At 40.2% G+C, this 25,542-nt stretch overlaps 1 protein-coding gene across 1 annotated transcript in view; it reads right to left on the bottom strand.

Moving 5' to 3' along the window:
- The window catches only part of CDK13 (cyclin dependent kinase 13), a 47,884-nt gene extending 22,577 nt beyond the window's left edge, over positions 1 to 25,307 (bottom strand). The window contains exons 1-5 of the mRNA XM_059818395.1: positions 24,088 to 25,307; positions 12,177 to 12,782; positions 8,345 to 8,512; positions 7,930 to 8,069; positions 6,047 to 6,217 (exon numbers count right to left, since the gene is read on the bottom strand). Of these exons, the coding sequence (XP_059674378.1) occupies positions 6,047 to 6,217; positions 7,930 to 8,069; positions 8,345 to 8,512; positions 12,177 to 12,782; positions 24,088 to 25,307 (2,305 nt within the window). The remainder of the gene's footprint in view (positions 1 to 6,046; positions 6,218 to 7,929; positions 8,070 to 8,344; positions 8,513 to 12,176; positions 12,783 to 24,087) is intronic.
- Between the last annotated feature and the right edge of the window lie 235 nt (positions 25,308 to 25,542).

The raw sequence follows: 25,542 nt of genomic DNA, 5'->3' as shown, positions 1-25,542 counted from the left end.
TGACCATTTTGTCAGTTAAGATTGATAAGGGTCAGGAAGTGAGATACTGGTTTAGAGTAATTAAAGGATTAATACATCTCCTCCTCCTGTTCATATATTTCAAGTCATGGAGCTCCAACAGCAGCAGTTTTCACAACAAAAACACAAAATGAGCTGGGGTATAATGCTGTAAAGCTATGCATACAAAATGGGTAACTCAACAAAACATGGCACTGATGATCTGCAATAAACAAAGGATTTTCTGAGGGGCTAAAAAAACCTAACAAAACATACTTTGCATTTTTGTGACACAGGCAGGCTCTGGCTTTTTTTGGACTGTCATCAAATCACACAGATCCAACAAAGCAGGACATCAAGTTACACATTTGTTCCCAAAGAAAGATACAAGTGCTTTGGGCTGGGTGGGGGGGGGGGGCGGCGAGGGAGGGAGCAGCAGAAGAGAATGATTCAAAATCCTGCATAGATGACAGCTTTTAAGCAAATATTTTCCAAATGTAATTTCATAGGGAAGATGTTTGGGGTTTCTCAAAATATCTGATTAGATACAGATCAGAGGCACCAGGAGTGCCTTAATACGTGCAAATTTTAATCCAATCCTTGTATAAATGCATGACAATAGTATCTTGAAATAGAAAAATGCTTAAAAAAAAAAAGGATCCCTGCCTCATTCACTGCATGATATGTACAATGCTGAGTTGCTGAACAGGTTTTCAACGTTTTGTTCTGTACTCACTGTTCAGACTGAGACTCGATCAGACTTTCATTTTGCTAATAAGCCTCCTCAGCTTCTTCTATGGAACAAGTAAGATTTTTTTTTTCCCCCCCCACTTTGATTGATTAAAGATAATTGGATTGTATTTACTCTTCCATTTCCTTAACGTTTCTCTTCTGGTACTCATGATACACTATATTCCAAGACAGTTTTAAACAGAATTTTATCAAACAGAGCTTGAAAACTAAACAAGAAATTGTCCAGCAATTCCTTGAAGTTCCTTACATTTAAATTCCTTAAAGTCCCTTAAACAGAAATTCATCTTTTCTTTCTACTCACATTTTACAAACCTATTTTCTAATTTGCAAAACACCAAATAAAGGCATAGCCACTGAATTAATCACCTTAAGACTGAAGAAAGCATCACTGCTATACTCATTTTTCCATTTAGATGTCACAAAACTTGCTGTTTAAGACAAATTTAGTCCAATAAACCCAGAACTTTTCCTTTGGTTTGTTTTTTTGTTTGTTTGTGTTGGGTTTGTTTTGTTTTTGGTTTTTTACACATTTTCACCCAATATTAGCTTTTTGTTTGATGACAGTGTTATTCTCCCATTGCAAGTTCAATTGCATTCTCCTCCTGAAACAAATCCAACCCAAACTCCATGCACATGGAGATATCTGAGATAGGCATACCAGCCAAGGGCATAAAGAAGCCCTCGGAATAAATACTGTCCCTATTTCAGCACATACTACAGGGAAATAAGAAACCAAATGCAAAACTTCAAGCAGAGGAAAAGTAAACCAAACATATCAGAAATCTGTGATTAATAATCAGGGATTTTTCTCATTTTGCCACAACATGGATCAAGTTGAAAAGCCACACAATTAGGTCTGCACTCATTGCAGACCAGAGTCCAGTACAGCATACACAAATGGGAAGCACCACTCAAGCAGTCACACTACTCCTGATAACTTCTCTGTAGCATGGAAACTATTTGGGTAAGAAGTTTCTATCAGCTATTTTGGGAGCAGCAAGGCAAGCTGTAGATCACTAGAGGTTTCTGAAATTCAGATCAGTTTTGGTTTTACTCAACTTCCCAGGAAACCCGGATAAAGCTAGCTACGACACAAGTAGAGAAGGAACCCTGTAGTGAAGTACTCACTGATGACTACTACATGATTGCTGTCACAGACTCCTTCCAAACCACAAGTTTTCAGACAGACTAAGTACTCCTTGACGGCTGTGAGAAAGTAACCTGCTAGTCATATGACAATGTACAACAGTCAGTGTCCTTTTGACACATGTACTACAGTACTGTCGTAATAAATACCGACTTCATGCCTAAAAAGGTTTGTTAATTTGTACTGCAAATCAATTCAAAATTTAATCTAAAGTAAACTTAGATCTTAAAATGAGTTACAGAAAAACACACACACAATCCAAACAGATAATCCACACACAGGAAAAAAAAAAAAAAAAAACCAAGCCGCGATGTTAACCAGATCTTTTTTATCAGACACTCCCATGCAAAGTTTTACATCCTCCCTCGGGTTAGCAATTAAAAATGCCTCTTTCAGTCAAAAGGAGGAAGCGATGTCAGTCAGTACACCTACTGGTTTTACATTCACAGCAACAAAAGCTAAGTCAGGCATTCTCTATATGTTTAGTAAAAAGAGATCATGGCAGTCTCATAGCTAGACTGTTGAGCACTTGCTTTATTAGCTTCTAGCTCATAAAGAGGCAACTGAGAACTGAAGGACCATCTTAGATGCCCAAAGAAAAGAGACACCTAAGTCATAAATGACAGACTCATTGAGAAAACAAACCAGAGCTGACAAAAGCCCAAAGTAAGAAGGGTCTTTTTTCCAATGATTCGCTTTATAACTGATGAAGTGGTTCAACTAACTTAGCTTATGAGGTATATAGATTTGAAGTTTTCAACTTCTGTTTTAAATCTCCTTTTCTTCAATTACTGTTGCACAGGAAATGTCACACAAACTTTCTCAGGCAAAAAGTAAAATGCTAAGAGAAGATGAAGAGCTTCTGCAAAGTACAATCCTCCTGCTCCAAAAGGACACGAACTGAAGTTCATGACCCCGAACTCCAATTAATTTGAACTACCAACAAGCAAACAAAAAGGAAAAGCAAAAGAAAGTTTAGTTGCCAGCAGATTTGGTTGTAAGCACCAACAGTGTCAGGCTGCTTCTTCTACTGTTAAAGACTGACACCCACAATTGCTCCTGCATTAACTTACTAGAAGAAAAGGTTTTCAACAAAAATAACCACAGTTCTGAGATTTTAGGAAAAAACTGAATGGAAACTATAGCTCATCAGTACTATTCAAGTCAAATGAGGCTTTATGTCCTGAGAGAAGCAGAGGAGGTTTTAAAAAAGAAGTCTGCTGAACATACTGGTAAGTCAGCTGTTACGCAGATACACACACAAGACAGAATACAAACTATGAGTCATGTGTTGCCATCCTCAAGCTTGTGTGTTCACCTATCTCCCTCTGAAGGATAGGTAGGGGAGAAAAGCCTACAGGAGAAACATACAAAATGGATACTCCTTCTCACCACACCCAACAGACACGTTTTACCTGGCAGGATTGTACCTTAGAATCAAGATGCTACATTACCAATTAGTTATCAGTAATGCCATTCTCCAACTTTATCATCAAGTGTGTCTCATACATAATGAAGACCACAAAAGCAAAAACTTCCAACCTTCAGCGTAACAAACCCATGTATCACCCACTCAGCTGGGTATATGCCCAATCTATACAAACAATTGTGCTGTTCGATGGGATATATTTCCACTGATGGAAATACCCCTATAACATATGTACAACACTGCTCCAATGTGTTACGTTTCTTCTTCTAATGGTTGGTCTAGAAAGAAGACAACCAATTCTACCTATTAAAGCTGTTCATATCCTTAAACTTTTACCCTAAGCTGGCCAGGATAACACACAGGTGCACTTTTCTTCCACTTTCTTTAAAAGTAAAACAACATTGAAAATATTGAGACAACTCAGATACTCAAAAGTTTGGAAGACACAGGATTATGCCACTTAAAAACATCTAACACAGCTCTAAGTATCAGGACAAAGTTGTACAAGCCAAGCAATTGTTTGGTTTGCAGGCCAATGTTACTATCTAAAGAACATCCTTAAAACAAGTACTGTACGAAGTGTGCCCAATATTTACACAAGCGTCAGAAAACTAATTTTGCTGCATTTTAAACTACTGAGATCCAACAGAAAAAAACCTTAAGTGAATAAGTAGATGAGTAATAGGTCAGGACATGATAGGTGTCCTTAGACACAAAGTTAACTTTGCTCATATTAACTAGAGGAACATGTGTTGGCAGAAATGTTCTCATTCCCTACTTTTACAAATGGGATATCAGCAGGGTTTTGTAAGAGCTGTGTATCAAAGCTATGATAAACATACAACATACATTAAGCATGTTCATCAAAGGGCAAAACACCTTGCTTCTACTGTAAGCTCTGCCTGAGTAAGACATCACTACCACTTTTACAATGGTTCCTTCTTAAGTCAAGCAGCCTACTTTTGTGTTTGCAATGGTTTACCATGAAGATGACTGAACTTCCTCCCACTTGCACTGGTTCCCTGCATAGACTACAATTTGGCCACAGTGTCTCAGCTATAAATCCCCATCTCACAATTAACTACTCATTAGAGAAATACAGGACGCAGCGCCTGAAAAAAAACAACTTCCATCTTTTCACAGACAAATCACAATAGCACAGTCTCATTATAATGCTAATGCTTTCAAGAGACCATCAGAAACTAATTTTATTCTAGCATCTCCAGAGAAGCCCCTTCCCTTGCAAATTTTCTGAAAATGTTAATTGTTTTAATAAGCTGTTAAATAAGAATGAGAAATTAAATTGAAAGCGATATCAAAAGCACAAATACAGACTTGCACAAAAAAAAATAAAATTTAAATTAATGAGACACACAGTTTGAAGTACACCAAAAAAAATTACAATTCAATCCTAGGCATGGAACCAAACAGAAAGGGAGAAAATTAATTAGTGAGTCATTAAGTATTAAGTCAAGGCTCAGTGTGGTCTCATTAGCCAAGTGGGTTAGACCTAATTAAAACTGAGTACAAGATTCACATGAAAAGCCTAAACTGGCTGCTGCAGACTGTCAGGGTTCAGAGCAGGTGCTGATCACTGAACCTGCACATATCTAGAGAAACTCTTTTGCTAGATGCTTCCTACTTTTAAGCACAATCAAAAAGCCTGTCAGTGCTGTGTACCCTTCAAGGTATTATACTTTCTAAAGATGCTAGGAAAAAAACCCAAGCTAATTCCTGCTTAATTTTGACAGCCATCTTCTGACTCATCACAACATCACCTGCTGTTTCTGCTGCTATGCAGTACACACTGTGGTTTTGACCCGCACTGGTGCTGGGCATGCTGAATAGAAACTCAGGGAGGGAGAGCAGGGAAGAAGCACAGGTACCACATTCCAAACACCCTCCTCAGCCAAACCATGTATCAAATTGCCCACAGGACACCAAAATACCCCAAAATGACAGGTTTATAAGACTTGGACCTAAAAGGAAATGGCCTCCAAAGACAAAATGACCACTCCAATATCCAAAGTACCAAGCAACTCTACTGCATGATTTCCACTCCATTCGCTTGATTCTCTAGGCTAAAGAGGTTGCAGTAACTCAAGCAAGCCAGGCCTAACGCTGAAGGAACCAAAAGAGTGAAAGTCTGTATGCCTTCTACTGAGGGAAAAACACCACCACTACCACCATATAAACCTTGCTTTTCATTCTTTTCATTTATCCTTCTTCTAGCCTTCAAGACACACATGCCCAATTATGAAAAAAATAACTGAAGCACAATTCAAATAAAACCAAGGCCTACAAAAAAACCCATCTCTTCAGCATCGAGCCTACAATACTCTAAATGATATGATGAAATACCACAAGGAAAATAAAAGGCTAAAAAAGCTCACAATTAAGAGCTTCCTATTGTTGCTGGCCTCCCTAATCCATGAGTGTCAAGGAGTCAAACATCCGTTCCTTTCCAGCAAAACTGGAATCAAGTAATGAATTTTTTTTTTACCCCACAAAATATTCGCAAAAATGTTTCTATGAGCAAAAGGCATAGCTGAGTTAAATAAAGGACTTCTATTAGTAATTAAATCAAAATTACAACCCATTGTCAAGCACCACAATTTGCAAACATATTTTTTAATGAAGCTTAACTTCAAGTCCAGTGTAGCAGATTACCATATTAAGAACAGGACCAGAAACAGCTACCCCTGTGTTAGCGTACATACCTTTGTCCTTCTTGAAGTCCAAAGCATCTTCCTTATCTGTCACTATTTCCTTCATGTTGATAATGCTTTGGTGATTAAGCTGTCGAAGAATCTTAATCTCCCGAATAGCTGTAATTGGAAACCCTTCCTTTTCATTATCCAGACGTACTTTCTTTAATGCCACCATTTCCCCTAAGAGAAAATGTCAATAAAAAAACATTAAGATCAGCAACCAAACTATGGGATTTAGCATTGAGTTTGCTCATTTGTTTTTAAAACCTTTCCCATTTGCTTCTATTTCTGAATGGATTAAACATCTAACATTTGATGCTTGCACCACCAAACGCTATGCTGAATGGAAATGGAATTAACTATTGTTGGGCAATCACACAGGGAAGAAAATCTATAAATGAGAATCTTCAGCTACCCGCTGTAAGTCCTGTCTTCTTCCTCCTGCATACCTCACTAACCTGTGTCCCGATACTCCACACACACCGGGTCTGTCAATAAACCCCCATATAAGAGTGACTACCAACAGCAGCTTTAGAGACAGAGGCCTAGGTCTGCTCTGGATTTCTTATTACTACATCACCACAGGTCAGAACACATATACCTAGCCAGAAATACTACATAGTTCAAGATATGAGGTAGACAACTAAAGAGTTCTCAAATTCATCAGTTTACTTTCTACAAAAAGATGTGTCACCGCCATGTTTACAGTAAGGAAAAAATTTTCCTTATTATTTTACTGCAGACTGGACTAGATGAAGTTAGATTCTGCAAAATGGCAGGAGTGTGATCTACTCATGATGGAGGATATCTAAAGACTGTATGTCAGCTCAACCATTTTGTTCTTGGAAGTTTATTGCTGTGTCTGCAAAGTTTACTGACAGCACAGATATCTCTGTTAGCTCTAAAAAGGACTTATCCTACACCAGAGTATATGGTACAAATACAATAGATCACATTCCAGTATGACGCAACACCCACTTGCTTTGAAAGCCCATTGCACTGCTTGTTACGAGGTATCTCAAAGGCCATAATGCCAGTCTTCGCACAGGGTTTGAATCCAAAGCTGATGGATATAACTGTATGGACCCATTCAATAGGGAGGGCAACAACTTCTACTGGAGGTTAAGAAATGACTGCCACATGCAAATAACCTGAAGCTTGCTGAAGAGGCAATATGGTTATGATAGGATTAAAAAGTTAAATGTGCGAAGAACCGAATCACAGGAGAGCAGGAAGAAGCTCCTAACAACGATTTGCAGCAGTTCCCAAGGTAGGAAGTAAAAAATGAGATCTGTGACAGTTTAACCTAAGAACTAAAGTTTGCAAACTGAGACAAGCACAGGTGAATAATGAAGAAGGAATTATAATTACACTGCTCATTCTTCTGGAGGTCAGAAAGAAGGAACTGAGGCTGGTATGTGATCCTATGTAATTCAGTAACTGCTGAAGTAGAAAATTATCCAGCATTCAAAGCACGCACAAATAAGCCAGAAGGGCAAGCAGTCACAGAAAGAACTACTAATTAAATATAGAACGATCAAGCAACATATATAGCACATATGAAGAATCAATTTGAATGCGTTATCTATTTAGACGTAGTGACAACATTCTTAAGTACCATAGTGGTGATTGCTTGCTCATTTGAGCAATAGTTTAATGTGAAATTTAAAAATTATGTCACTGTCATAAAGTCAGTTACACTGCAAGAAAAATACCCAACATGCAACATTTCAGGGCTGTGTTGCAGAGGCAGATTCTCTTCCTACTACCAGCTAGTGACTATCAGAGACATTAGAGGGCAGAATACCACAAATTTTACTCAATATAAAAACAAAACCAAATTATCCTGTTCACTTTCAAATTGTAAGATTACATTTATTTTTTGAACTTACCTGTGTCTTTATCTCTGGCTTTGTAAACTTGTCCATAAGTGCCTTCACCAATAATACCAATGATATCAAATTTATCCACACAGCGCTTTCCCCAGTCTATTTCTTTTTCTTTTGTTTCACCATGTCGTGGTCCACATATTCTAGAAAACAACAAGCATTTCTAAGAACACAGCTAATATATCTAAGGATTGTCTTAACCTTGAAAAAAACCTCAACACTGAATATTTATGAGACATTATTAGATAACTGGCTTACTTCCATCAAGTGCCAATAAACCATGCAGTTTGATTCAAGCCTCATTAATATTAAAAAATTCATTAAAAAGCAGAAACATTTTAAAAAGAATATATTTTAAAGAAACTATTATGACTTCTACTTGCTTGATAGGCTTTAAAAAAAAGTCTAATAAACATACTTTGGTCTTCTCTTGCTGTGTAACTGAACTGCTGGTTTCTTTTCTTCAGGACTTTTGGATAAGTCAGCTCCTCCAGGCAACTCAGGTGGAAGTGGCAAGTCTGCAAGCAGATGGCGAAGCTTCTTCTCTGCTTCTTTAACTGACTTCACTGAAAGATTCTCTCGCAAACTATTAAAAAAGACACCATTTTGCTAATAAGTTGAACACAGTAGAATGGTATTAACATACATACAGGAAAGCCTATTGGAATTATTTTTTTAAAATACATTCTAGAATGTTGATGCATCAACACTGGAAATATCTGCTCTTAGAATTCGCAGGACTTTGATTTATGCTTTACAAATGGCTCACAAACAGGTCTCTGGAAGATGCACAGCTAACTACCAAAATTCTACAGAAACTATGGAATCAGATCTTTCTAGTGAAAGCTGAGGTTAGATGACACAGCAAGCCTCACCAGGCCAGACTTCTTCTGCCACACAAGCTTCTTCTCAAGCTTATGGCCTAGCCTATTAAGAATATTTAGAGCTAGGTGCTGCCAGACATCCTAAGCGTAGTGGTAAAATCTGTACTCTGACTGACTTCTCATAGAAAAGAAAAGAGTACCCTAATCCAGTTCACTATAATGTTGCTCTCCAGAGATAACGAGCTTCGCGGCTACAGTAACACTGCAGGGCATTACCAGGCAGTCCACATCACCTCATTTACAGATTCCAACCTTATACATTTGCTGAAACACTCCAGAGTCAACATGCTTCTAGTGATCAGCATGCAAATCAAGTGGGGGGAAAAAAAAAAATCAGATGAAAAAATGACTAAAAGTTTTTCTGCCATGGGTTACTGATATCTGGCCATTTTTTAATCATCAACCATCATCAGGTAACAGATACTGACAGTCAATCTCTGTCTTCAGAAAAATCTTCCAAACACATGCAGTACAGCAATGTATTCCTTTAACGATTACTATACGCAATAATTCTAGAGAAGCTCTTCCCATTATAATGGGGAAATTCTGAAAACATCATACGTGCTGCAGGATTATTTTTTTTTAACCACATGGTTCCATTTTACCAGAACTTCCTTTAGTTTAGCTGGATTTGTGCAGCTACTGCATATCCAGCTATTTTAAAGCCACGACCATCTCTAAACTTTTATCATTACATAACTGTTTCTCCCCCACAGGACTCTCATATAGTAATTCTCTCTTCAAATTTCAAACTTTGTCATTGCATCAAGAAAACTTCCTGTCATGCTTTGAGGGGACATTTTCCAAGACAGCTGCATTTGCCAAATCGCACTATTCTACTGTCAGCACCCTTCTCTGGGAACCTTTTCTGGAGTTTTTCTGCAACTTCTTATCTACTTAGCTTCATAGATAAAGCAGGCACTTCTGTAAATGGAAAGATCTTCCTATCTTCGATCACAAAGAATGCATATTTTCTTTCTTACATTAATTGCAATTAGTAATCTTTATATAATTAAATAAAGCATTCCAGTGTTCTGCATATGTCTATGCTTCCCCAAGAAAACAGAACACTTGAACGTCTTCTACCACTTCTCAAGCTGCCACTGCCTGAATTTAAAGAGCACCTCAAGGAAGCATAAACTGCTATCATTGCGAATACAATGGTTAGCATGATAAAAAGAATAAACCACCTTTGGATGGCGCATGTAATTATCATGGTAAAGAAAAATTCTGAATTTTGAAGTTCATTTTTTTATTTCTCTCACAATTTTGCCCCCAAACTTTCAATATTAGTGAAAGTACAATATATGAGAGGTTCTGATTGTAAAAGCGATACGTGAAAACAGAGGCAGCCGAGAGCAACCTTTTTTTCAGGTCTGTAATATCACACATCATTGACCACCAGAACAGTTTTCCCTTTCAGCTAACCTACACAGCTGTTCTGCAACACTGCTGTTCCTTTAGGTAGTTTACTTGTGAGTTTATCAGATTCTTACTGAACTTCACAACTGACACAACATTAGGAATCAGCCAGTTCTGCATAGCATCATCAAGCTTTCTTTGTTGGCACAATTTCCCCACAATAACTCAGAGGCCAAGATAAATACCTTTGCCCTCCTCCCCCCTCCTAAAAACATTGAATATTTTTCTTTGATGACTTAGGCTTTATCATGACTTGTAATCATAACCATTCTGATCCAAAGTTTGTAACATCCTACAGGCAAAACTAAGCAAAGCATAAATGACATTCTATTACTTGTCATTAATGTTTCTGATGCAGCTGTGTGCAAGCATTAGGTTTTTTTTTTTAAAGGAGAATGAGCCCAGTGCTGATAGAACCGTTGAATCGCAGCTTAGCTCCTCTGTGCAGTTTAGCTATACTTAGAACAGGTATTGCATTAAAAAAATACTAATAACGAGAAGCAATTAGCCAGCTTCAAGATGAAATCTCATTTCATATTACAGCAATTAACACTGCAAAGCCAGTCATATATTTAGTTAAACTAGTTACCCTAGTTTTTAGTTAAAACAGTAAATTTTGCTCTCAAATAACAGTGTCAGAAATCCCATGTACCCAGAGAGGATGGCTTTGTCATAAATTTACATGCAACCGTACATTCACCACACAGATGTGATTTTGAACAACTGGAATGACATTTGCTCGAGTGCTGAAGGGCAAGAAATAAGATTTCTCTTTTACTACCCCAAAAAAAAAATCTAATACCTTGTTAGGTTGTATTTATTTGCCAAGGCCTCCTGTGCATCCTAATGTTTAGCATTGCATTGAATTATTGGCAAACACAAGAGAAACATTTACACCTCTAGTTATAACTACTTTTACTAATCAAAGAAACACTCCACTCAGAAAAACAAGCGAAGACAGGCTAGTTTCACAGATATGGAATACAAATAAAGTACTTCACAAGATTTTGAATTTTTCTTCTACAGTTTGATTTTTTACAAAGATATATCACACTTAAATTAGTTATTACCTCAACACTAAGAAATTTTGTTTTACTTTTTGCAAGAAGTTGATTTCTCATATACATGTGAGAGGCAGGTAACACCACGAGGAAAAACAAAAGTAATTTTTCTCAACTTCATCACCAAAACCAAAAGAAAACTAGTAAATTACAGCTCAACAGCGTAATTTTCCAATACAAATAACAGCACATATTCTCTGTTAGCACTATGAAGAGACTTAATGTAGTCTAAACTCAAAAGAAACTTGGAATACAGTCATGAATTTCTTCACTACAGACCAATTTTTATGCTTCAAAAGTTAACACAAATGACAAGCCATGAACCTCACTTCCGTTATACATACTCAAAACAATACTGATCTCTGAGATAAATCATACTAAAATAACGCACAGCTATAAACACAACTGTTTTTCAAAGGGAAGAGAATCTTCACCTCAAACCCCAGCTAATTAAAGAATATTCACGTATTGCTACTGAATTCAACTTTTCCCCAGAAGTATGTACATGTTTGTACCGAAATTGAAATCTTGAATCCTTGAATGCATCCTTGCACCAGTTTCAAAGCTATTATGTACCAGCAATTTTACATCACCTCTTTAGTGTACTTTTTATTGAAAGATTCCTCCTAGACTAAACCCTCCTCTTTTCAAGAACCCATTAAATTATTTTTAAGATCAAATTCCTTCAGTTCACTAATAATTGCCATGTTAAACAACTGAAGAGCAAGAACAAACTACTTCATGCATAAGCCTGATGTAGCGAATAGGATTACATTTGTTTTCCAAAGGAAATAACAATAAATAAAAAAAAACCAGACAATAACAACAACAATAATAAAGAGGAACAGACAACCCCAAAAAGGAAATTTAAGTCACAACTCACCTATCAGTTTCTTTATCTTCAGGCAGCGTGGGAGGCAAAGGCAAGGGTGGCAGTGTGGAGGTTGGTAGTGCAACAATTCGGTCCTTCTCCTTGGTTACTACACTTGGTGTACTCGGTTTGCTTTTCTCTTTTACAGTGACCGCTGGCTGTTTTACAATAGTTAATTTATTCTCTTTTACTGCTGCAGGTTTCTGTTTAGTAATTTTGTCTGCAATTAAATTATTTTCCCCTTTTGTTTCAGGAAGTGAGACCTTTGCTTTTGCCTTGTCATTTTTCAAATTTGCACTGCTTGTAGGAGAAGGTGTATGCTCAGTTTTTATTTTCTTCAGGTCCTTTACATTGTTCACTTGAGGTGCACTTACAGCAGTGTCAGTGCTTCCCTTAGTAGGTGTTGAAGTATTGGAAGCTTTTGCACTGGCTTTGGCTGCCTCAGCAGCTCTTGCTTTTTTGTTTTTGTTCAGCTCAGCAGCAAGGCTGCTCTTCAGAGTCAATGTACTAGGAGAAATACTTGAATGACGACTTCTGGATCTAGACAATCTGTGTCTGCTACGAGACCTCGAGTGCCTTGATGAATATGGACTTCTGCTTCGAGATTTTGCTGATCTCCTGTTTCAAAAAAGTAAAGGTTTACCCCGTTAAAATTTAGTCTAGCTGCTTTCTCAGTGTATCTGCTTTTTTGACAAACTACTTTTTTTAAACCAACCATGCTTATAGAATAAACAAAAGCCTATGAAATAGGAAAGATTGTGCATTAAAAAAAAAATCTACAGAGTTAATAAATCAAGATTCTACACCTAAACAGGTTGTTAGAAAATGCTAAAGCTTTCTTAGATGGAGTTTCTCCCATTGAAGTACTGCAAAATACAAGTATACCTATAGGACAGACATGTTCCTTTTTCCTCACTACTTATCAGAGATATTCTTCTCCTTTAAAGAAAATCTGATGCTACACAACTTGTGCAAACACCTTTAGTACATGCAGCATTTGAGAAAAATTCAGCTGGCTACATAACCAGAAGTCAACAAAATGAAATTAATGTTACAACATGACAAGAAAAATCTAAACACAACACTGAAGCAGTAGTTGCAGCAGCTTAAGTTTCACTTTCACAATTGTCATTAAAATAAGTTAGTTGAAAAAAAATACTGAATACTAAAGGCTGCAATGTAACCAACTGAAAGACAGCAATAAACCTTAGCTTTCCTTTTTCGAAATGTAACTGCATACTTTTTCTCAAAAAAAACCCAAAAGTACTCAATACTTCTTACAGCTACTGAAAGCGAACATAATCCACAAGTAGACTGGTGCTATGCCTGCATCAGAATAAAGAGACTAATAGAAAGGGAAAAAAACCCTCTAAGCCATCTACAAAATCATAGCAGGAAAACAACCTAGAATGAGGGCAGGGAGTGGGGGGAAATCTTAACAGTTAGAAAAGCAAACTTCTACTGTGCAAAAATACCATTTCATAGGAATTATTTTTCATTCAGTTTTTCAAAAGGATATCCTAATTTGCCTAGTAGTTTTGATTCAGTTCTTCACTAAAAAAACAAAAGGGAAAAAAACATAATTGAGGTGAAGGGCATGAGAACAAGTAAAGTAGCCTAATCCACTGGTACCACACAGAAACATTAGGAAATAAATGAAATTAAATGTGGGATTTTTAATCCATTTTACCATACTAAGAATAGCAAGGGTATTCACCAGATTTACAAGTATTCTCTTGATTAAAGTTTGATGGAAATCTATTTTTCTTGAGTGTATCACTTGAAGGGGAAGAAAAAGTATAACCAGGATAAAAAAATATATTCATCAGCTGGACAAAGAAAAAAGCATCAAGCAATAGCAAAAACAAGACTTCCTGGAGATACAAGAACTTCAGAATTCAAAAGATAGCACCAGTGTATGAAGGCTGCCAAAACTTTAAAGAAAAAAAGAAAAAAGCCAACTACAATCATTATGGTCAGGACTATCCACACCTATGTCAAATTTAATTTTAGCAACAATTAAATTAATCAGTTTTAATTATCAACATCAGAAATTACATTTCAATGCTTCAACTAAACAATATTTAACAATGATGTTTCTATTTTGTGTGCAATATTGACTAATTTCCAAATTTACACTGGTTTCCTGAATTATAAAATGTCTTCTTTCTAAAGCAACATAAAAATTCATTGGGATAAGTCAAGACTATATAGGAGTGATTCAAAACAATGTGTAAGTGTGCACACTGTACACTTATAGCACAAGCTTCAAAATTCTATCAGTAAAACTGAAATCAATCCAAATGGCTAGAGACCCTTGAAAGCAAAAAAAAAAATATCAAACCCCACATCAGGACAAGTCTTGGAAGGTAACACAGTGCAATTTTATGCCAGGAAGCAGGTTTTATAGAATTTTCTGGCACGGCAGGATAACAAAGACAGATAGTTAATAACAATAATAATTTGTACACTTTAAAAAAAAAAGCTGCACAATTCTGTTCTCTGGATTTTCAACCAAAATCTAAGATTTTGGTTCACTTCGGTAAAGATATTTTAATGCCCATTATAAACCAAATAAAAATGTAATATTGGTCAGAAAAATCCCCTTGAAAACTCACTTCTCCATTATGAAACCAGTTATTTTTCTCATTATTATTTTGGAAATCTAAGTACTAAATCCCATAGAAAATTTTCAGAGGCTGGACCAAACTGCAGTAAAAAAGTACAAAGTTCCATAATATAGAGTTATGATGGGGTGGTAGGAAGAAAAAGGAGGGCTGACACTATCCAGACAATACATACACTTCAAATTCTAGGCCAGAGCTCTCCTCACACTGTTATCTCACTTTCTGAGAGGAATTATTATCTCAAGCAGAGGTGTACTGCTAGAGATCCGCATCGGCTGTAGAATCAGTGTAATTCTATTTCTTCAGCATCAAACACAAGACTAATAAGCCCCGTTAGTCCTAAACTGACTTCTATAAATGACGCATCATTTGTGAGGCTATCACTGACTTGGAAGACATTTGCTTGCACATCTTGTTCCTACATCAGCTATTTTAAACTGGTACTCGCTCCAGTTACCTGTAGAACACAGCCTCCATTCCAAAGACCTCACTGCAACCCGCCTTACCTGTATTATTTTTTTAAAACTTAAAATATGCCCTAAAGGTCTCAAAATCAGCTACATTTCTTTCATAAGTACAATTTCTGGATTTTCAGGGGTTTTTTGGGGGTGGAGTGTGTTTGTTTTTATATTAGGCACCTTTCAAAAAAACCAAAGTAATCTATGTCACAAAAAGAAATATTGACGTAATTCCACATGCACTCAAAAAGAGCAGTAGCAGCTTAAAACACTACAGTTGCTGAGACACCATGCCTGATCATAAGCCTGTTTCCTTTCCACTTCGGTTCAAAATAGAACAGGTTCATTTAAATGACTACTAAGGATGAAATGAGAAAATATGTTCAAATTAGTGACTGCAAATGCTCACCTGATCAGCTACCATAACTTGGCGGGGAAGAAAGAGGCAGTTTTGAAAAGCTGGGGCAAAAAGAACCAAAATCTTTACACTTTCTTCAAAAACAAACATGTAAGGAAGCCAAGCATTGACAGTGGTTTGATGCAAGTATTTTACCAACATTAGTCAAGAGAGTCTAGGATGTAATCATGAATTTATGCAAGTTCAGCAAAAACCCACCATTCTCCACCTCAGGTTTCACACCCCAAATGACAACAGCGTAACTTTCTCATGTCAGAATTGCATCCATGTGGGAGACAGCAAATACACATGCACACAAATATTTAAGTTTCAGTTCCAGTACATACTACAGCCCTTAACAGCATATCAGTATTATAGTAGCCTAGTTATGAAATATGTTGACTAAGTATTATCTCGGCACTGGTTTAATTTTTCCAAAAGTTTTTCATTATTAAATTTTATGTCAGAAAAAAAAAATGTTGTATTACATAGTGCATATCTGTGCTAATAATAAACTACTAGAACTTTCTTTGGCATCCCAAAGACCTTTGCAAGAATCCATTGCTGTACCTTGTCCACTGGGCTAGACCCAAAAGAGTTACAGCAAACACATTAACGCTTTCAACTAAACAGACAAATGCTGAATCTTAAGTAAAAGGCAGCTTTGTCAAAGTGCTGGTTATTCAAGTTACAATGATAAAACCTGGTGTTTTCATAAGCTTAATGACCTTTTCAAATATTCAACTATCACTTTCTTTCATCAGCATTAGTTCAAAAGTCCCAAGAGAACCTTCCAGGCTAGACAAAACTTAGGTACAAGTTCCCATCTATAAAAATGGCACAAAACCAAAACTATGGACATTTACAAGCTTTCCCTCAGAAGTGTATACAGAACTCAGAGTGGAGAAATACTGCCTCATACATAATAAAACCAGCCAATTCACTCTGTTCAGAGCTAACGCTCATTTGACATAAAAGATGAAGATGCAGCAGCACAGAAATGGGCTCACACAATAGCCAGTGTCCACCACTTAACAGGACACTAACATTTTACTGGGACCCTGAAAAAACAACAGGAGAGACATCTGAAATATACAGTACTCTCTAAATCTTCCAACAGATTTCTATTAAATGTGTGTGCGTGTATGCATACACCCATATATAAAATGCCTTATTTGACATTCATTTGCCACCAACTATTTACAGAATCACAGAATCACTACGGTTGGAAAAGACCTGTAAGATCATCAAGTCCAACCTGAAAAAAAACAAACAAAAAAAAAAAACAAAAACAAAACCCACCAACCACCACACAACAACAACAAGCCATAACACACCAAAAACCAACCCACCCAACACCACACAGCACCATGTCCATCAAGCTACATCCCACAATGCCACATCCACACGCTCCCTGAATACCTCCAGGGAGGGTGACTCTACCACCTCCCTGGGCAGCCTCTTCCAATGTTTCACTACTCTCTCAGTAAAGAACTTTTTCCTAATATCCAGCCTGAACCTCCCCTGGCGCAATTTTTGAGGCCATTTCCTCTAGTCCTGTCACTAGTCACTTGGGAGAAGAGACCAACACCCACCTCTCTGCAACCCCCTTTCCGGTAGTTGTAGAGAGCGATGAGGTCTCCCCTCAGCCTCCTCTTCTCCAGGCTAAACAACCCCAGCTCCCTCAGCCGCTCCTCATAAGACTTGTGCTCCAGACCCCTCACCAGCTTCGTCGCCCTTCTCTGGACACGCTCCAGCACCTCAATGTCCTTCTTGGAGTGAGGGGCCCAAAACTGAACACAGGATTCGAGGTGCAGCCTTACCAGAGCCGAGTACAGAGGCATGATCCCCTCCCTGCTCCTGCTGTCCACACCATTTCTGATACAGGCCAGGATGCCATTGGCCTTCTTGGCCACCTGGGCACACTGCTGGCTCATATTCAGCCGGCTGTCAATCAACACCCCCAGGTCCTTTTCTGCGGGGGAGCTTTCCAGCCACTCATCCCCAAGCCTGTAGCGTTGCCTGGGGTTGTTGTGGCCCAAGTGTAGAACCCGGCACTTGGCCTTATTGAACTTCATCTGGTTGGCCTCAGCCCATCGATCCAGCCTGTCCAGATCTTTAATTAGGAGTTTGTTTTTAACACAGTAAACAGGAACGAAAGAACAGTGGCTACAACTGCACAGAACTGCGTTGCAAATGGCAAACAAGTCCAACAAAACAACCCAAACTTTTTTTCCCATGCCTGGAGAGATCAGGAAGTGTACTAAACCTAAGGGCCACATCCAAACCTCCCAAACCAAAAGCATCAGCATCTGCTGGTAACACACATGGGGAGAGGCGACTAAGAAGCCCCTGTTACAGGTAAGTTTCCTCTGATGCTTCTTTCTACTTGCACCCAGAAGTTCTGCCTCATTTACAAGAACCTTTGCCACATGTAGCCATTAACAGACTTTTACGAGCATCTTGAATTCACTTCATACAGGTCTATATCCCTACAGAGAGGATAACTGCCAGACTTCATGACATTTATAAAATCACTTCTGAACCATACACAGATTTCAATATGGTTTTATATACGGAAGAGAGAAAAAAAAAAAAAGAAAACAAAAAGAAAACTGATTTGCCTAAAAACCGTATCAGTACGACTAGCCTGCATTAGAACTAAGAAGTTCTTTACATAAAGCTGGGTTTTTTCTTCCCCAGAGACAGCAACAAAGGAGACTAGGAGCACAACTAGATTAGCTGCAAGGGGAAATTGAAGTAATTACATAATATTATGCGTAGCTATAAAATAAAACCAGAAAAAAATAGTTCAAGACATTATCTACAAAACATATATGAGAAGAGGCAGATTTCAAAAAAAGATAGAGGAAGAAAACACTAGTAAGGAAGTCACCCCGAAACCAAAACTCAGCACTGCTTTCCTCCATTTATCAGAACAACAGAAAGAATGCTCCTCCCCGCCCCAAGAAATAGTAATAAAAAAAAATGTTGGTTTAGGTATCACAGTTTTTTCTTTTTAATATTTTTTGCCTACCACCCTAGATTTCATAAAGCAAACCAGTATGCGGTTTTTTCTCTGCTTAATTAATACAATGTACTTATTCACGGTATAAAAACCTACTTAAGACACTAAGTGTTATTAGTTACTAGTTTCAAAACTGTTACAATGTTCCTCCTCCTCGCAAGGCAACACTCTGTTGCACTTCACTGGTTATCTTATCAATTACCAAACACTTGATCTATTACTGGATTTAACAAAATAAATATACTGATGTAATATCACTTAGATTCTCAAGCATGGAGTGAAAGGATTCCAAATAGTAACTTAAAGTGCTATATTTTACTATCTTGATATTTGAAAGCACGAAGGAAAGAAAAATAAGTGTTACACATGTCAGTTTTCCAGGAAACAGGTCTCACTCAGCTTACATGCTTTTTATTGCAATGCCGCTTTTCTAGGTGTTCTTTTCTTTCCCATTCTGATCCTCCCTTTATTTTAATACAAAAAAGCATTACATTTTATTGACAAATCACAACAGTCACGTGTTATCTTCTCATGTTTGTAAACTTGAAAACCTCTTTTCTTCTTAACCGCTTTAAGAGCAAGCTAAATCCAACATGCTAGTTGTCAGCTACGTGCGTTACCCAAACGCAAACAATATTATACTTGGAATATATCAGGGTCTACAGAGTTGAACAAGAGAACTGATTTTGTCAGTAACTTTTTGACAAGACATAACACAAAGGGATTCACCAGAGTAAGAGTGGAAAAACAGGAAACTGAACAGGCCAAAGGAGGATAAAACACCCACTGTAGTCCAGTTCTTGCATTAACTACCAGTGAATGCTGAACTACTGACTAAGCACTGCCATCTTCCCCTGCATGGTAAGGTCATACTGTATTTGAAAAGGCAGACCTAAATTTAATCAATTGGCTTCACCGCAGATCTTCCAAGACATTTATAATCACTCGGTAACATAAACTGCCCTGACAAAACATTCTAGTTCATAGTATAGCTTTTCCATGTTGCACTAGCAGGCAAACATATAATTCATTTCTTTAAGCCGTAACAGTAATAGTGCTCTCTCACTTGATACTGTATTAATTATTTGTTTTCTCTAGCCCCTAGTTCAAGGTTATATTCTAAGCAGCTCTGCAACCAGCCACCTACTCAGCTGCTTTGTGCACGAAGACTGCGTAAGGTGCCTTACTGATTCAAACCGTAAGTCTTTAAAAGGGGTCTCCAATACATACAGCATAGGAATACTGAAAAATTATGAATGTGCATTTTGTTCTTTTCTTAAATCTGCTTTATAGCTCTATGTTCTCAGATGAGAACTCTGCCTACAGAGAAATCAACCAGCAAATACTCAAGTCAATTCAAATGCTGTGTTCTAAACATAGTCAATTTTTTCAAATGAAGTCCCTTCCTACAATAAGGAAAGAAGCAGCACGACAAGGAAAAGGAAAGGCACATCAGCATGGTTGGGCAAAAGGCAAAGTCCACTGCCCAGTAACAAAACAAATCTTAATAAAATCAGAGTATGTACTACAGTGAGAGCCTCAACACACACTGGAAAAATGAGGTATTTCAAACAGTGAAAACCTACAGTTTCACATTTTAAAATCTGCAAAATACACTTTTACTAAACAAGATTAGAGAGCTTTATGTAAAAAAATCTGTTTTCCCCAAACAAGGGGGAAAAATGTCTGAAAATCCCTCCTACTCCTTTAAGTCCAAAAGTAGCAGAATTAGTGGATTCAAAGTTATTTTTGTATCAGTGTATGAAACCACATCTTCTCCATGAAGTAGGCACTTACTAGCTGAATATGTATTTTACCATTTTCCCTATGCTCATTTTGGTTTTGCACATAAATGATCCATATTTTGCAGAGCCTCACTACTACAGACTAGCTACAGCTAGAGAATGAGATGGCTCTGTATTACCAATAAGAAATCTTGTATTTTTCCTATAAGCAACACCGTAGTACTATGCTAGTAGTGCCCCACCCACTTACTTTTATCTAGGCAGATGGGTAGGTGTATCCAAATTTGGAAAAACATGATTACTCATCTATACAGCTAACTGAATTAAATGTGTGATCACATAGCATATGACCTGACTGAAGTGATGAAGAATAGTTCCTCTCTTCCTACAATTTGATCACAAACTAGTTTCCACAGAGAGACTGTGTCTGCTTATTTTGTCAATCATGGGGTTTTCTTCTTTCCCCCCGCCCTTTTTTTTCTTGTTAATTTTTCTTAAAATCCAGTCAGCTTGTCAGTAGAGAAATAAATACCTCATACTTTTGGTATTATGGAAGAACTTCTATTTTGAAAATGTGCATGTGCTACTTTGGAACAGCTGTGTTACTATCCACAAGAAAATACAGTAATACAAATCCACCAGCAGCAAGTGAAGAGGTTTTGTCCAACAAGTGGAAACAGCTCAAACAATCAGTTTGCCCAAAACACAGGCATTTACTGCTATTATGATGGAAAAGACAATTAGTCTACCATTCAAAAAGAATTTTCCAAGCTGGAACACATATCTTGGGGTCTTTGCTTCTCTTCAGAACACACCTCCAAGGCAACATCACCCAAAGACAGCAGAGTCACTACTGCAATTCAAAATTCTCAACTCACAGCAACTGCACTGCTGCGGCGGCTCAAGAAAACCAGGGACTCAAATGAGCGAAGCTGACTTCACTTGTTTCCCTTCAACTGTTTACTAGAAGTTTCTCCCTAAGCATCTCAGAGACCTAGGTGAAAAAATGGGCACTCTAGACATGCGAGCTTTCCAAGCGTGCTATAACCACTTCATTCTCATTTTCTACATACCAAAATAACTAGATAATTTATGTAACATTACGGAAGACATATATACGAGATACAGAATGAAAAGAGCAAAAAGACTTGCAGCCTGGAATGCTTGGTCACATACAAAGTTCTTACTGTCTTGACACCATTATAGCTGGATACAAGCCCAGAATTAAGTCTTTAAATCATCCAGATGAAGACGACAGGTGCTGTAAGAAGCTGTTGCCTTCATGAAACCATAATATTCTATCAAATCTAAGGTCACTATACCATTATCTAAACAGCACAGCAAAAAATTTTCACTGTTTTGGGCGCAGTAGCACAGTCTCGAGCAAAAAAAGCCATTACAACACAGTTTTGAATGCTAAAGCAATTGTATAAATACCTTCCATCTTTATTTCCCCACTGCCACCGCAATACACATAATGTGTAATAGTTGTATGGGAGCAAAGAAACACTAGCTTACATTTCTCCACACCAGGTAAACATTATGAACAACTGAGCTTATCTTCACACTTCTTGTTTCTTGCGTTTTCTGTGAAAATTACATTTCACAATGAATGCCACATTAGGACAGACTGACCTTGCTTTTCTACATAGCGCAACCTCTTCTTTTCACTCGGCCATTCCAATCCACTCCAGTAAACCTGACAATCTGCATTTGTTAACAAAGTAACTTATCTGTATGCAGTTAAAGATGGGATGCAAATTAGAGTTTAACTGGAGGAAGGCAGGCATGAAGTCACAAAGCTAACTCCTGGAAACAGATCTGCAGCTCAACATTTACACACTGCAGAGACAATACAAAAATCAGGAAATTTAATCTCTCTTGCTTCAAATGGCAGGCCCACTACCAACAGAAAAAAAGAAACGCAACACTCCTACAAAACTTTGTTCTGTAACTGTCCCCTATACAAGATCTCCTGTACCTTCTACTACAGCCCTATCAGCCAGTGAGTTAAGACAGGATCCTAAACTAACTGGACTGTCAGTCTGACTAATACAGCTATTCTTAAGTGCAAACCTAGCGTATGCAATTTTGCTCATCATTATTAGCTTTCTTATTCCAGGATATAAGCATCTACAGAAAATAATCCGATCCCTAGAGTGTTTAAATCAAACTACGAGCATAATATTCCCACTATTCTGTTATTCAAATCATCTTGAAAGAGCATCCTTAACGACTTGTAACAGGCTCTCACGGAACGACGACGTGCTGTTTTTCTGCATAATCACGGTGTTTTATGCTTGAAACACCCTATTGTTTACAAAATTATTCCATACAACCGTACCTTAAAACAATCACTATTTTTTCCCAAAGCCATCTTTGTTCTGTCCCTCTAGGACAGAGCTTTGTTACTTCGCTCTTTAAACAGCATTGGATGCACACCCAGGACAGCAGACCTTACCAACAGCCAGTGAAACACAGGAACGGCTCCAGCATCCTCACTGGATACACAGTGGGACACACCAAATGGTGACCGACACAAAGTGCTCATTAGAAACACCAGAGTGTTTCTCTGACAGTTCTCAGACAACCCACCAGGTAATGCCTTGTAAACAGAATTCTTGCCAGCGGAATGGCAAGTCACCCAATACATTTAAAATTGAAGTCCAGATGTGAATTTAAGCAAACCTATAAACAATGAGGCAACATTCCAATACGGGAAATAAAAATCTTCAGTTATAAATACATACTGAGCAAATACTTTAAATTCCCAGCAGTTTTGCTGCAAGTTTAAGTATTTTGAAGAGCTTTAATTCCGCAACACTGTTTGTAGCTGAACAGAGAGATACAGCCCACGTTTCCTCCACATATAAATTTCAAAATGTCACAGCAATACTGACCTTCACATTCTGAGTTCCCACTAACAGCAAGAAAACGATTTGCAAGCACATGTCAAGTATATACATGTATCTAAGCTTACTGGGAAAAGAGCTTACATACATTTTCATAGGCTGTGTAAAGTATGAAAGACAATTCAGCAAACCTTGACACTGGCTCCTTTTCCTAGCAAAACAGAAAGCCTAAGTCTTTCTATAGGCTGCTAAAAAGAACAACACTTGTAACACAAATTGCCTGTCAGCTTGTTTGCCCTTCAGATTAGCGGGAATTAAACCGAACGCAAACATATTTAATACGCATCCTTTTATACGGGGGAAGAGGATACGTAAAAATGTACCTGAGAATCTCTGTACCTCGCAAACAAAGGTTTAAAAATCAAAATTGGTCCTTCAGAAAACCTGTCCTCTGAGAAGCATCTTCATTCAATCACTCTCATCTGAAAATGTTCTCACATCCTTTAAAAAGCTTTTTTCCAGCTAGGTGGTCTCCCAAGGAGAGAAACTAGCTGCAGGAGTGTTACAGGGCCCCGTGTCTCCCTTTCTCCCCCGGAGAGGACAGGAAGATCTTTGTATGTCTCCCACTCCCCTTCCCCCCACCCCAGCTTTCTGGCAGCAAGAGGGCAAGAGGGAGGGCTTTTGTTGCCAGATGCAAGCCTCTCCAGCCTGCCCTCCAGCCCAGCCCCGACTCCCCTCCTCCACATGCCGAGCCCCATCCCCGTGTCCCTCCTTTCCCCTTTCCCTCCCTCCTCCCGCACCCGGGCCCGGACTCACCGGATAACGGGGCTGTAGGGGCTCCGCGACCGGCGCCAGCTGCTGTAGGGGCTGGGCGACACATCCCCGCCGCGCTCGTAGGAGCTGTGCCGGCTATAGCTGGGGGAGCGGCGGCGGCTGTAGGGGCTGAGGGGCGAGCGGCCGCCCACCGGGCTGAGCGACTTGCGGCTCCGCTGGCTCTGCGAGGAGCGGTGCAGCGGGGGGCTGTCATCCCGGCCGGGGCTGGGGGACGAGCGCTGCCGCCGGTAGGCCTTGGGCTCGGGCTTGTCATCTCGGTAGGCCTTCGGCGGGTCCTTGTAAGCCGACGGCGGCTCCTTGGCCGCTTTAGTCCGGCTCCGGTGCGCTTTGCTCTCCCGCTCTTTCCTGCCGCTGCCGGGCGAGGCGAGGGAGCCCTTCCTGCGGCCGTCGCTGCCGCCGCCGCTGCTGCTCTTGAGTCCCTCCCGGTCCTGGCCCCCGGTGTGATTGTGGCGGCTGCGGGACTTGGAGGAGGACGAGGAGGCCTCGGGTCCCCCGCGGCCCGCCGACGCCCCCTCCTGCTGCGCCTTCTCCTCCCCCCGCCGGCGGTGCTCCCGGTGCCGCTCCTTGGAGCGGCCGCTGCTGCCGCGGTGCTCCCGGCGGGACCGGCCGCTCCGCTCCGCCTCGCCCCTCTGGCGCTGGGTCCCGCCGCCACCGCCCGAGGAGGAGGCCGGGCTCCCCCCGCCGCTGCCCGCGCCGCCGCCGGCCGCGCCGCCGCCCACCAGCCCTTCGGACTGGGAGCTCACGTCGTCGTACTCCTCCACCAGCGTGCTCAGCCCCCCGCTACCGCGCCGCTTCTCCGCCTCCTGGGTCCCGCCGCCGCCGCCGCCGCCCCCGCGGCCCCGCCGCCGTTTGTGCCGGGAGCCCGAGCGCCGCTTGCCCCGCGGCCGCTTCCGCTCCCCCCCGTCCCCGCAGCAGGAGGAGGCGCCGGTGGCCGCCAGGAAGAGCAGGGACTGCGGCGGCAGCGGCGGCTGCAGGAGCGGGGGCTGCAGGAGGGGCGGCTGCAGGAGCGGGAAGAGCAGCGGGTGAGGGGCCGGCGGCGGGGGGGGAGGCTGCGGCTGGGCCGCGAAGCGCTTCCGTCTCCGGTGATGCAGCCGCTTCTTCTCGGCCGCCGCCTCCACCGCCGAGCTGCTGCCGCCGCCGCCGCTCCCCCAGCCCCGGCTTCCCCCGCTCCCGCCGGCCGCCGCGTCCGAGGTGCTCGGCATCGAGCTCACTCACGGCCGAGGACGAGGACGCGGCCTAGGGAATCCACCGCCGCCGCCCTCAGGGCGCTGCCGGCGCCATAGAGACCCGGCGCCGCGCAGACACACGGGGACACCCGCCGGCCGGCACCGGGGCCTCGCTCGCTCCCTCGCTCGCTTCCCCGGCCGGCTGCCGGGGCCCGGCCCGCCTCGCGGCCCGCGCGGCCGCGCCGCCTCACATGGGGCCGCGACACCACAT

Source organism: Gavia stellata, chromosome 6, assembly GCF_030936135.1.
Source record: "Gavia stellata isolate bGavSte3 chromosome 6, bGavSte3.hap2, whole genome shotgun sequence".
NCBI lineage: Eukaryota > Metazoa > Chordata > Aves > Gaviiformes > Gaviidae > Gavia > Gavia stellata.
Note: the sequence above shows the minus strand (reverse complement) of the source record. Positions and strands in the feature narration are given on the sequence as shown.